Source organism: Exophiala aquamarina (assembly GCF_000709125.1).
Source record: "Exophiala aquamarina CBS 119918 chromosome Unknown aczIA-supercont1.23, whole genome shotgun sequence".
Lineage (NCBI taxonomy): Eukaryota > Fungi > Ascomycota > Eurotiomycetes > Chaetothyriales > Herpotrichiellaceae > Exophiala > Exophiala aquamarina.
Window position 1 is genome coordinate 240,981 of NW_013550565.1, and position 13,909 is coordinate 254,889.

General features: G+C 49.3%; 4 protein-coding genes across 4 annotated transcripts; all 4 read right to left on the minus strand.

The window, feature by feature from the left end:
• Window positions 1-279: 279 nt before the first annotated feature.
• Window positions 280-1,534, minus strand: A1O9_12448 (uncharacterized protein; the record flags this gene model as incomplete). Its single annotated transcript, XM_013398667.1, has 3 exons — window positions 280-489; window positions 574-1,033; window positions 1,404-1,534. The coding sequence occupies 3 exons, from the start codon at window positions 1,532-1,534 to the stop codon at window positions 280-282; spliced, it is 801 nt and encodes a 266-aa protein (XP_013254121.1).
• Window positions 1,535-1,970: 436 nt separating this feature from the next.
• Window positions 1,971-2,817, minus strand: A1O9_12449 (uncharacterized protein; the record flags this gene model as incomplete). Its single annotated transcript, XM_013398668.1, has 3 exons — window positions 1,971-2,139; window positions 2,197-2,559; window positions 2,610-2,817. Coding segments are annotated over 2 exons (258 nt in total), but the record flags the coding sequence as incomplete, so codon positions are not given.
• Window positions 2,818-2,887: 70 nt separating this feature from the next.
• Window positions 2,888-3,187, minus strand: A1O9_12450 (uncharacterized protein; the record flags this gene model as incomplete). The annotated part of the gene is made up of 2 exons (XM_013398669.1): window positions 2,888-2,996; window positions 3,081-3,187. The coding sequence occupies 2 exons, from the start codon at window positions 3,185-3,187 to the stop codon at window positions 2,888-2,890; spliced, it is 216 nt and encodes a 71-aa protein (XP_013254123.1).
• A 9,236-nt stretch (window positions 3,188-12,423) lies between these two features.
• On the minus strand, window positions 12,424-12,879 carry A1O9_12451 (uncharacterized protein; the record flags this gene model as incomplete). The annotated part of the gene is made up of 1 exon (XM_013398670.1): window positions 12,424-12,879. The coding sequence occupies one exon, from the start codon at window positions 12,877-12,879 to the stop codon at window positions 12,424-12,426; it is 456 nt and encodes a 151-aa protein (XP_013254124.1).
• Between the last annotated feature and the right edge of the window lie 1,030 nt (window positions 12,880-13,909).

The following is a 13,909-nucleotide window of genomic DNA, read 5'->3' on the forward strand; positions in this document are numbered from 1 at the left end:
TCTACTTGCATTTGAAGGCAGGGCTGGCTTACCATGAAACAGTCAATCTCTGCCAAAGTTGTATTGGCTTCCGTCGGGACTTCGATCATGGAGAAGGAGGGGCAGAGCTGGAGTTTCCGAAATGAGAGATTTCGTCGCACCAAACCGTGGATTCAGGTGGGTTAAGTCACGGGAGCAGGCACACCTTCAAAGAAAAGCACAAGCATTTTACAACAAATACTTGTCACCGCGGTATACTCGCATTAGACTCCCTAAGATATCTGCGCTAACATGCATCGCTTACTCAAGTTGCTCTTCCTCTACCCAGTCTCCAATATAAATCTTAATAGCGCCAGACCTTCGATCAGCCGACGAAGTGAGTGCATCAACCGCAATTTCCCGGGAGAAACGACGGGTCCCAAGCTTCTTGAGGTCCTTGTAGCCACGGGATAAGAGCTTTGTGGCTTTGGGTCCTGTGTGATGATAACGGTTGATGCACGTGAGGTCAATCTGGTGCTCAAGGTTAGCTAGATGTGCCGCTCAAAGCCAGGGGCGAAGAAGCAAGAATGATCACGTCTTCATACGCAAACATACCTCAGCAAGTGACATATGCATAAACGGAAGGAGGTCCATGGTCGGCCTCCCAACACCTACAGCCATCACCTCCCCTCTCGCGCGTGGCAGATATGCCGCAGTAATGACGCTGCTCTGAACGCCTGTACACTCGAACACGACCCGTAGCTGCTCTCCACTGTGTGATTTGATGGTTTCAATGACCTGACTTGTAATACCTTGAGATTCTGCCCTAGGCGAAGTCAGGAATGTCTCACAATGTGGAGCAAACACTTTCGCGAATTCGAGCCGATTGCTGTCGACGTCTGCGACGATTATTGGATATGCACCTGAGGCTCTTGCAACGGCCGCGGCGATCAATCCGATGGGTCCTGCGCCGCAAATGACCGTCGTCTGGTCCGATGCACGGGGCTTCGCTCGAATGCATGAAGCACCACACCCAGAGGCTCCAGTAAGGCCCCGTGCGTATAGGACAGATATTCTGGAACCTTATGAAGAAGCCGTGAGTCGTGGACAAAGACAGATCGGAAAAAGCCATTGTAAGGCGGCGCTCCGGTAAATCTGACTTCAGCGCACAGATTGTAGATGCCGGTCGAACATTCGTGGCTTTTTCCGCAGGGCAAGCCGGGTTCGATAGCAACGCGGTTCCCTTTCCGAGTCTGACTCACGTTCTCGCCGGTCCAAACCACGACGCCTGCCCCTTCATAACCAAGCGCATAGCCTTCGCGGACTTCAAGTGTGCCTGTCGCTACTAACTTTCAACAGTGGACATCAGATCTAGCAAAGACCGGGTTAGCGAGAACCGTAGACCAACACCCATTGGAGTCGAGAGAAGGATGCAGACAGCTTACCTGCAGATGTCATTAGAACGAACACGGACAACACAGTCATCAGGGCCAGGCTGGAACTCAGGAGACTGTTCGAGGTAGATCTCATGGTTCTCATTGGTGTATAAGCGAGGATTTGAGCAGAACTGTTTCATCTTTGAAACGCAGTCAGAGACTTGATTGATGCAAAAGCAAAAGATAATCCTCAACCAGGCTTATTTATGATGAGTGAAGTCATGATCTTTATCATGTTAGGCTGTACCTTAGCCTGGGTGGCATCAATTAACGCGATTGGTACGGTACCTTCTATAGCAAGAATACAATTGCAACCGTATCGAAGGTGGCAGTTCCAGGCGCTGCGCTTCCACATTCCTCTCCTGACATCCAAGTCGGCCTTATAACACCAAGTGGGGTTGCTGTATGGCCGGCTGTGAAGGCAAATTTCTACATTTCGTTGCTAGGGCGGGGTAGCGGCTAGAAACACATTCAGCCTTATCATATACAAGTCGGTTCAGAGCCTACAAGTAAGTAGGGACCTAAGAAGATATTTAGGCTTATCTCAGAACTATACTGGTGTCCCTAATGTTAGTCAAGCTCGTAGACTATCTTTTTGGCCGAAATTTTGCCATTGTGGTGCATCTGAAAGCCCTTTGGAATTGATTCAAAACCATTCAAGATTGGGCTTGACCTTGTCTTCCCCAATCCATTGAGGCAGATTTTCGAACGATTCACTCGCCAATTCATGGTCTGCTTTGGAGGGCTGTCGAATACGTTAGTATGTGCGTACCATGTCTCGAAAGAGGATAAGTATGCGCACCGGCCAGTGGAACTTTCCATAGTAAACAATCCTTCAAGAACGCTGTCCACACACTGCAATTTTTAGGGATTTAGGGACTGACTTTGTGTTGGATTTACCTGGACGCACTGTACACAGTGTAGCGTCATGCTGTGCCTATTGAGCAGCTGTCGTTGAGGACTTCTTATTTCCGATAGTTTTAAAGACGTATTCCAAGTTAGGCACTGTTTGGCGGATAAGATCTGCAACATCAGGAGAGCTATAATCCAAGACATGAGGGGCAGCAGGTCTCTCGACAAGTCCAAAGTTTCTAGGACTGCAGGTTGTGATGTTATCAAAGGAGTATATCGTGGACTAACTGGATCGCATCTTGGCCAACACTGGCTGCAATCTATCAGACGCTTGACTTATTAAGCAACAAGAGAGTAACTTACAGCTACCTCCCCATATCAAGACAGTTTGTTTGTCACCACGTGCGATCTTCAAACAGCTCTCAGAGAATAAAGCCAACCAGGCCGTTGCTGCTGCGAGAGGAATGGTGGATGCGGCAGGAGCAGTAATTGCCGCTGGCAGCTTGAACGCAATCTTCTCGTCCGCTAGCGTGTAACGGGAATATGCACCGAGACCTTTCTTTGGACCTGCTCAGTCGCAAGTACGTGAGGCTCTCGTGAACCTTCCAAGAGATCTCATGCCCCCCAAACAAGGCCGACTGTCATGTCTCCCACCGCGAACCGAGTGGCATCGTGGCCAGCTTCGACAATAATCCCCGCGAAGCCGCAACCATGAACGGCGCCATCTCCAAAAGCAACTGTTTCGGAGCTCTGGACTGGATCTGGTCAGCCTTGTTCTCAAATTCCAAGAACTGCTTACCATTTGTAGGGCTTTGAGCAACATATGCTACTTACCCGAGGACCTGGCTGGTTGCCGGTTGCCGCACATCCAAATCTTGCTGCTTAAGTGAAGGGTTTTGACTTGGCCACAAGGGCTCAATTATTAGAGGACAGCTTACCATGGTGCGAGGGGTCGGTGGGAGTATCGAACAATCAATGGATCAACTCTGAGTCTTCTTGCTTGGAATTTTATGTTATCTCTTTGATGTTCGAGGCGTGGAGGCAAAAGGGATGATGACAATTATTCCGACGACTGCCCATCTTGTTGGGTGAAATGACTCCAGAGCGATTCATACTATGACCTCAAAAAAGGACTGGTAAAAGTAAAGGACTACAAGGCTGACGCCCTGATAAGCAAGTATAAGCGCTGACAAGGTTTCCCTCTACTTCCGATGTAAAGGTTAGCGAAGCTGGGATTTGGGCAGCGCTGACCTCGAATAACACCATCGATCCCTCATACTCTCGCTCAAGCCACAAGCTTTGTGCTATCCATCAGTCCATGAGATAAATTTGTGGAGTTTTACTGGTCTGCACAAAATCGAGGATGAAGTTTAGGTCGATATCATTTGTCAACTTCGGCTTTTTCCGATACGTGTAGACAATACTTAATTTCTGAATAGATCCAGCAAACTGCATCAAGTATGGATGGCATTTCTCCTGTACTTATTTTTTCCTCTCCATGCATTTGAATGTTCAGAAACTTTCTACTGGTGCCTGCAGAAAAAAATCTGATTGGTCCATGTTCTGTGTCCTTTAATCTATGTGCAGTGGGCCACTGGTAAGGGTCTGCCAACGTCAGCCGAGGCTCAATGATGTTAACATAACCTGAAATAATCTTATATAAATAAGAAATTGATAAGCCCACAAGTTCTGAGAAGGAGCTCCAGTCCCTCGATCTATCGGTCAGAAGAATGTCTCCAAGTCGAGGTCCCTCAGCCGGCAACCACCCAAAACCGGCGTTGGCCCCACCAACCGTTACACTTGAAAGCCACAAATCATTAATTCTGGAGAAAAGTGAAAGGATGACTCGCACAAAGTGGTTAGGATCACGGTTGCTGATTCGAACGCTCACTGGCTTGGGGGACGTGCAGTTCAAGAGTCCGCAGCCTTGCGCACGAAGTGCCAAACTTGACATTTGCTTCCGTGATTGAGAGCATGGAATGGACTTAAGGGCATTACGAATCGCAGTGCGCATTTGAGAACGTGTGAAGCAGTCCAATCTACTGTAAGGACCTAGGAATTATTCAAAGTGGTTCGGCTTAGGCTTGAGTGCGGCGCATCTAGGGAACAACTGTAGGGACAGAAAGCCCCAAGAGGAGCTGATACACCCACACCTCTTGTCACACCGTTCACTAAACTGCCAGGAGCCTTATGATGGATATAAGTACTGATAATTATTGCCACGTGAGTTGACTACTTCTCTGCAACTCTGTGCAGTTCTCTCCAATACGTGAGCATGTAGTAGATTTCAACAGTAAGATATTGTCCAGTTTACCGCACTCGGGCCTAAATGCGCGGTTTCCTATTTAGATGTTACTCTAGGATGATTGTGTGACGAGTAGAGTGAGATTACTGGAGCCAACACACCCTTAGGACTCCCACTTTCTTCTACATTGATACCAGGATGGGGCGGCCATATCCTCTGGTAAGTCCCGACTCAATTATAAAGACTGGCGAGGGCCGTTATGCAAATAAAAATAAAAGTACATAGTATTAGCTCTGGAATAACAGTTCTGTCCGCAAGGTAAGGAATCAGAACACGTGAACTAAGGATTGTGGTTTTTGGATTCTGCACCAAATACACCTACCACGGAGGACACCGGCAAAATAGGTACTGTACATTTGGTCGGGCGCTCAGAATTAACCCTTCCTCTTTTGGACAGGGACTCCTACGCTTTCCCAAAAAACCAACATCAGAATCGAAGTGGGGAAACGGTCCGGTTTCAGCAACTGCACTTCCATTGAGCTGGAAAGAGCCTCACAACCTCCCGTTCCACTTTGCTGCTTTACCGGATGGATGACTGAATGAAAGCCGGCCGCTAAAATTCGAGTGTAAAGCGGATGCTCGCTCGACCACCGTGTTTGACAATATCTTAGGCAAGCCCACAAGCTGTACGAGGGGCCTGCCCGCCCGTGATCCCTACCCTACCCTTGGCTCGTGTATGCTAATGCAGAGGAGACTGGGATCAGGGTATTAGAGGCCACCACAGGTATAATGGGCACCCCCTGTCCCCTTCTCTCTTCAACAAGGCGGAGGACAATTCAGCGGAGGTTTCGGAGAGAGACACACGGTCTTCGACAAAAATACTGCAATACTTTGTCAAAATGATGGATGCGGCCAGCTGTCAGGTGGGATTATTCCCACCTCCCAATGTGGTCGGGTACCCGGCAACGCAGCAACGGAGATTGGTCTCGTGTCCATCCACGGCACGGAAACCTCAGTTAGTCGGCTCTTTTCAAGTTTCTTCCCTCACCATCGCCCCGTTCCATTCCCAGCGCTGAAACGGATTCCTGCTTAAGCGTACGGCTACCTCATCCACATTATTGGTGGCGGAAAGGCAAGCGGCCTCAATATGGATCCTCGAGTCGTCCAGTCTCTCCACCCCCCAACTTGAAAAACTCATGCGCCACCTCAATCCGCATTGTACAGTGCCTACTCGACTAGCGGTGCCCATTTCAATGAAAGGTCGAAATCCATTGAGTCCTTGGCACCTGTTCTCGGGCCCCCTTGTCTGGTCGGTATCGCGTTAGCCGACACGTGGGAGAGGCCGTGTCACCACTGTGCGGTCTACTGAGAGCAACAGCACTGTCTTCGACCTGGGTGCGGCTCCTTTTACCCAATCTCGACGCGTTGAAGGACACCCACCCCAAAACGTCCGCCTTGAGGTAAAATTTGTGTTCTCTGAGTGCTCTCCCGTACCCACTCGAAAGCGCCCGGAAATTCTTACAACTAGTTTTCGTCGAGAATGGTGAGCCACAGGATGTTTAGTGACCAGACAAGTCTCCGGTTGGGCAGCATCTTCACGCTACGTATTCGATTGATTCAGCGCCCATCGGATCTCCAGCAAGGGAGTTTTAGAGCTTCACCGCTTGTTTCCTGTATGGCTTTGACGAACATAAGATGAGGCATTCCGGCCACGGCAGTACAGACAGGTGGGTTTTCTTGTCCATCATACCTCATCACCATCGTCAGCCGCATCTATTGTCCATCTCTTTTTCTGAGCCTAAGATCTCTCAATTTCATTACATGCCAATACGTGTGAGATGGTGTATAAGCTGAACCCTCTGTGAAGATCAGTCGACTCATCCACATACACGAGCATTCTCAGCGGTTGACGCTGTACCTTCAACATGCCTCGACGTCAGAAACCAAGCCATATGCTCAGTCGATTCATTGTAACACCTGAAACGTTTGACCATTTGCATCTTGGCATCCCTGCCAGACAATACCATCGGCTCAGGCAGGCGCTATTGATCTCAAGGCTCGATGCTCTCATGACGAAGCTTGAACTGAACCTGCTCGGGCAACCGGTCGCTGATGCCAACCACAGTAGGTTCACAGAGCCTCCAAGTTTTCATTGACCTCTACTAAGCGTCTCTACTCTTTCAGGCTAGTCACTGCCGAATTCTCGGTGCCTGCGCCACAGTACGCCCAAAGTCACAGCCTGTCATCATGCCTGTTGTGCATTTGGTATGACTGGGATAGGTTGCCCTGTTATTGCAGCGGCTCGTGCCGTGGACTTTGTATTAATTGGCTGTTATTCTACCACAAATACCTATTCTTTCGGTGCTTGAGCTGGCGTCAGAATATGTCTCAACTTTTTGGTTTTCCAGCGCTTCTGGATGTTTGTGACAAGGCAATATACTTTCTGTTGATCTTTGCACTAGGATTCGATTTGAGGAGAGAATCGTTGTTTCTGATTCTCGATGAGATTTAGAGGCGGTCTGCTTAGGGTTTGCGGGAGGTAGGGCTTAGGTTGCTTTTGGTGGGTAAACGGTTCAACGGTAGTCAACGGCAGCAGTTCCACGCGAAGAAAAAGGCTCGTTCAATCATACCCGCAATCCCGCAATCCCGCAATCCCACAATTTGTGGGACATAAGTTCTTATAGAGTATGGTCCTCCAATCCAGTCGTTTTGAACCCATTGTAGATTGATCAATCGGCTAGATGGAATCGTGAGATGGATGGCCAGTGACGGAACGGGTCGAAGAAGTTCATCCAGGTTGTGAGTCGCAGGCGGGGGTTTATCTACCTAGGGTTCCCATGTTCATTATCGTTGGCGGCTAGATGGCTGGGTTAGACTGCGGGGTGGTCTAGCAATACTTACCCCTCCACTCGCAGCAAGAGATCCTGGTGTTAAGATAGTGACTTCATAGCAAACCGCCTTCTGAGCACTTCACGGCCACAAGGCCATAATGTGACAGTCAATTAAATAAAAACAAACAAGCCGCTGCATCAGGACAACTGATGATTGATTGATCTGGCAATTGACTCGAATACCGACAATGTCACACCCACAATGAAGATGGGCATCTTGTGCCCTTGCCCCTTCGTATCGCTGATTAAAATAGTCTCTGATGTTCTTGCTTACACATTCTACAGTATACAGCCTTTGTTGTATATATTGAAACTTCCCTCTGGCAATCCGTGCATGCCTTCTTGACCAGGCGATGGATGGGGGCCCATGGTCGAAGGCATGCTCTCTGGGCAGTGCATAAGAACGGAAGTGGGGCTACACTTCATACCGTCCTCGAAGCGCCCGGATTGCTGGCGCAGAATTCAGGACTTCACTCCATGGGTTGTCCCACTCCGGGATTACGTTTGATGGGGCGGATGCTTGATGGAGCCTTTCATACTCCTCAATGTAACGCTGCGACGCCATGGCGGTAATTAGCGCACGCAAACTCGACTGCTGGGCTATCTGTGGAGTTCGAGAATGGGGTTTGACATAATTGAGAAACGAGGCGTATTTGACGTCATCTGTCAACGGTACGGTGTGGCAGAGCAGAGAAGGAAAGGCGGAGGGGGACTAGCATTGACAGGGAGTCCCGGAGCTGCTGATTTCCTCGTATGAATTCAAATAATCATGTGGACAGCGGTTGGCGCCAGAGGATAACTAAACAAGGAGTAAACAGGTTGGTCTCGGTTATCCAGAAGTGTTCTCACCTTGCCCCTGTCGGACACTGCGCTTAGCCTGGACCAGCTGCCGGGCAACGATTTCAATGACAGTATTCGTCTTCCGTTTGCTGCGGCCCTGATCAATTATAGTCTAGCCATTCTTTTGTTTCAGTGGTGTTTTGGAGACGGAGCGGTGAATTGCTATCCGCCTTTAGACAGGACGAATGGGTCGTCCATCGCCTGAAGAACAATCCCAAGACGCTGGCATCCTTCTCGGAGTGGACGGAAGCTGCACCACTCTGGCGGCGGGATTGGCAGTCGAGCATGTCAGTATCGGTTTTGCACTAGCAATTTCCGTATGCGGCTCCTTTCGAACAGGCTTTCGTCGTGTAAATTGAACCAAGCCGATGTGTTGGCAGGACTGTGTCGCTAATCCAGCCTTTTTGAAAGACATGCATGTGCTAGCCAGTTCGCTGGCATCCCCGATGGGAGCTAAGTGAGTGGTAAGAGGCGGTCTACCCTGGTATTTCATGTGGCTGTCAAGCGATCGGAAGACAAGGTTGATATCGTACACCGGTCGAACCTCTCTGTCGGGACCATGGATGTGGAAGCTTGCATGCCGCTCCGTCGCTTAGAGCAAGGAAGAATGGCAAGGGACATCGTCTGAGATACATCAGTGGTAGCAATCTGGGTGGATCGCTCCATGCTAGGAGCAAATCACCCCTTTCACCCTGCAGATTACCCCGTAGAGATCAAGCTAATTTGTTGTCCTGTCAGAGTTTCGGAATCGGCAGAAGTACTTAGTACACGAGGGCAAGCTCCTGGCAAGGGAAGTTCCGACAGAAGTTCTCTTCCTCCAAACCAGACTGTCGGCGCCTAATTTCGGTGCTCTTCAACGCCCCCGGGCGAGGACAGGTACTTCCCCGAAACACTAACGACAGCACCATCGCCTAAGGAGGTATAGGCCCTAATTTGCTGGCCCGGATTCCTGGATGGACTAACATGGGTTCAGAAATCCTGCTTGAAGGGGAAGCTTCTTCTCGAACAATGGCTTGCGTCATCTCAAGTCCCTCCACTTCCCGTGCTCTTGTTTATTTGCGACCAATCTCGTATTGCAACACTGGACGCAACCATTCACGTGAAATCCCAGCTCAAAATATCACACAAGCAGAAGGCACACGAGCTTCAGAGCTTTTGGTCAAAGTGCTGAAATTAACCCGTTTGGAAATAGTCGGTGAACAACGATTTGCGGGCCAATCCCTTGAAGCCGGGGAACCTGTTCAACTTTACTCATGTGTGGATTGTCTTGGTTCTGTGGCCGTGAAGCTCTCAGCGCTAGCCGGGGCGTTTGGCAAGAAAAAGCAAGTTCCAAAGTTCCCAACTTTGGCTCTTAGCAAAGGGCAATCGCACCCATGACCCCTATACCATGGCCCTTCCACCTCCTTGGGTCATATGGAATCGGATTTTTGTGGGGAAGAGAGGGCAACCCCATGTTCCTTGCCAGGGCGTATTCCCCTGCACGCGCTGTTTCAAATCACAACCAGCCGATGCATGGCCTTTTTTTCTCTTCGTGCCTCTTACGACGCATGCATGCCGGCCTATCAAAGCGACGCATATGCCTTGGCCTCTCCACTGCCCAGATACTATCTCTTTCATCCTCGCTCCCAAAAGTCCCTTCAGAAAAGTATATTTCATTCCTCCTAGATGATACACCAGGACGGAATGGAGTCTCCCGTCACCCAGAGCGGGCTCCCTACTGGTGCAGGGATTGTAATTCGGATCTAATTAGCTGAAAGCACCGTCAGACTCGATGGGATCTTTTCGAAAGTTGAGTCTTTGACACCAGCCTACTCGTGTTGGAAAGCCCGCTAGTTATGTTGCGAGATAGCTCCATGGTATTGCTTCGAGAAGATCGGGTTTTGCTGGGTTGCCCTGGATATCTTGATAGCCTAGGTTCCACTAGCACTTCTGTGCCCGTTCGCTGGTCTGCTATGCATACATATAGCTCTACCTTGCATCTCCCTCCACGGACCTCTCAAACTCGATATTCTCTCGAAATTCGTCCTTGTATGGGCTTTTGAAACTATCAGCCAAATTACTGTACAAATTTCCAAGACCCTTCTTATCTCCACGATTGAAACCAACAACCTATAGCTCTCGAATTCGCAGTATCATGGCAGGTTTGATTACTGTCAACAAAACAGTGTTGCATACTATCGCTGATGCAGACTTGCTCCTTGATATTGAATCTCTTGAGCATGATTCTGTTGCTGCCGCGGCGGACCTGCAGGTAATTCACTTAGCGAGTAGTATCGAGCCCTCCGTGGGAAGTCATATTGATTTGGGTCAGTTTCTTCGCCTCCATGAGAAGGGTCTGATTATGCTAATTATTGATACCTCTACAGCTAGTGTTGGAGCACAGTTCCAACTAATCGAATCCGACTCCACCTGTCTTGCCAGCAGAAAAGAAACAATCGTCAGCCAACTTTTGGCATCCAAGCTGTAACTGCGCACGGTCTAGCAAACAAAAATGCTGCGTATCAGTCACATATACTCAAGCATATATATACACACAAAGCACTGGAGATCGACGTTGTATGTATGCCAGTTGTGGTCTGGACTCACATGCCCTAGACATTCGGGAACGGAGGGCACCTTTCATGATTCGGCGATGGAAAGGTTGTGGGTACAGAGGAGAATCCCCTTCATTAGACCCTGGTGCTCTTGTAACATTACTATTCCCAGTTTTGCAATAATGCATATCAAATGAGAAGAAAACCTCGACACTCACATAAAGCTATGTTTCCTAGCTAGAATATCACAATCAAAAGTGACAAATACGAGGTTGTAGTCCTCAGAAGCGGCGGTGTAGCTTCGATTGACATCTGAACGTGTCGTAGTGTTACAGCCTCCATGATCTCCATGTCGATGCATGCATATTATCATAGTCAGAATGGTTCAGGGACATGTCCAATTCTAGTAGTTTAATATTCATTGGGTGTCTGCAGCAGTTTGTCCTACCGCACGCCCACCTTTGTTGGACAGTCAACCTCGGGGTGCATTTATGCAACTAGTCAACGCACTGGACAGAACTCCCGTTCAACGTCAATTTTGGTGACAGCTCGACTTGTAGCAAACACGCACCCAAATGTTCGAGTCGTTCAGTCACGCCTGCATACCTAGGACCATGCAGGTTCCATCCTTGATCCTTCTTGCGTTCTTTTTTGGTTTTTAAAAAACAATTCTTGTAAATCTCGGACAAAAGTACATTGGCCTTGCGCTGGCAGACCTCGACGAATAAGAATATCTCTCCGCTCAGGTACAGCCACGGTCTCATTACAGCGTGCCTCGTATGATTGACTCCTGTGACATGCAAAGCACAAACTTGCAGAAGCCTGGAAAAGTTTGGGTTGGCTTCAATTATTAATTACTAAATAGTCTGTTTAGCTAGTACAACACAGCATGAGCGATATAGCAGGAATACGCCTTAAGATGAAGAGGCCTGTTCGTAGCTCGTCTCGGCCGTTATCGATAGGTTCTGTCTTCGTTTCTCACAGAGATTGAACGGCCTGGACAAAGGCTCCATAGCAGAGGAGGATGAAATCTCGCGGCGACGAATACAATGACAGCCATATAGAAAATAGAATGGAGATATTGATGTTGGATATTTTGCCTGGCTCTCGAGGCGAATGACAGGGAAGTCACCTACATAGTATTTAGGCGTTTATATGTCGATCGCCCCGTGCCATGGCCCCAGATAGTAAACCTATATAATACTAGGGCATTTAGACTTATGAAGAGCTTGGGCCAGGTCTTTTATACGGATGCCTTGCGGGCGTGTCTACAGAGCAATTATCAACTAGTCTTCGTAGAGTGCGCAGGCTCTTAGCGTAGACAAAAGATGCATGCCATTAACTACTGCACTAGCTTAGATCATGGTCCGTCCAGCCGCTCTCTTCCCCCTTTTATCTACGTAGAAGACGGTGAGTAAACTTAAGAGATTTTCGTATCAGTGGCATGCCATAGCCTATTTAATGTTTCGGGGGTTGAAGGGATGGCGAAAGTACTTAGTTCAGTATGTGAGCAAACGCATTCCGCTTGATCCATTTAATCCAAAGCATTACCTCCTCTTGAGCCGCTGTGTTGGATATGAATTTCGATTGCCAAGAATCATTGAGACAACCAGATAGCTATCTGCGTTACTCAGAGCCTTTCCAATTCAAATTAGATCTCCGGTCTGCTAATTCAAGTCTCCTTGTCTCCCCGCCAGCTTTACGACTCGTCCATGGGGATATGCAGAATGAATTTCCGAACCATAGTCGCCATAATGGTTCACAGGATCAATTCGGCGACGTGCTTCCCTAGACATCGTCGCGGGCCGAAGCCGAAGCGCCAATATCGATAGCGCACACCGGAACGAGTCAGGTCGATAGTCATCGCGGTCGGCGCCCCAGTATTCGCTTTTGACGTTGAGTCCATAGGTATCGACCACGAGGTCTGTCCTTGCCGACATATTGTACTCATCGGTCAGACGGTCGGTGGGTGCGGCTTGGGGCACGGTAAAGGCGGCCAACAACCGGAGGCGTGACCATTCCAAGATACACGTGGCCAGCAAGGCGGTAGAGCTCCGTATGTATTTTTGGACTCGGCTCCGGTGTGAATCTCTACTAGTTCCTTCCTCAGATGCTCTCGACATCCTGGTTGTCGGCCAAGTAAACGAGATTCCAAGAAAAGGCCCCCATGGTCACATCCAGATTGGCGAAGAGCATCCCGTTCGGCGTCTGATGGCAATGGCCCCAACTGATTGTCCGTCTCTGGGCCTCCTGGAAGAGCGGCACCACTACCACCTCTAAGGACTATGTGACATGTAGGGCGGAGTGTAGAGACCTGTGCGCCCAGTATGAAGCAACTCGCGCTCCGGCTCGCTGCCAAGACTAGATAGGCTCGGAATAGGCTTCTCCCGCCCCGTGAAATAGGCATTCCACCCTATTTCTAGCCCCGGAAGCTTGAGCATTGCTGGGGACTTGGGCTGGGCTTCCCTCGTATGGTACGGAGTACATAGCCAGCCATAGCCCATCAACCCATCGAGATTCGAACGCGAAAGCACGTGAGCGGATGTGTGCCCTTTGATCATCGGTAAACACTGAATCGCCTACTGACTCACCTCCAGTGCTCGCCTCGTCCGCACTGCGTGTCGCTCTTCGAAGCCACTACAGTTGTGGAAATGTGGGCATTATTTGCCAGAGCCGTCGCGAGTACGGGATAGTGGATTCTGAAGAGAAGCGGCATAAGGTTACAAAAATGCCCCCTCCCTCGTCCGCATGAATTTGCGAGTTCAGACACGGGCATTGATATCATTGACGCGGTCCTCGAACCTCAACAGATCGATACACAGCAAGCCCTTCGGATACTCAACATTGTTCATATATGCCGCCAGTTTGTGACACTGGGGATATATATATACATTTGCAAGGACCACAGAGACGATGTATCCCGGTGCATTTCACTTTTAAGACAACTCTAAAGCGCACCTCAAACAGCACTACTACGCTCGAGGTCGTGGAATTACCGAATCAGGAGACAACAGCCGCAAGGGTATCAAGGTCCATACGAGCGTCTCAGGACTGTCATCTTAGGCTTCCACCATACGTCATCCAATTGGGTCTGCCCTCCGTTGCCGAGATGCAATTCACGAAATCAGACTCTTTTTTGGCCCTGGAGATTCA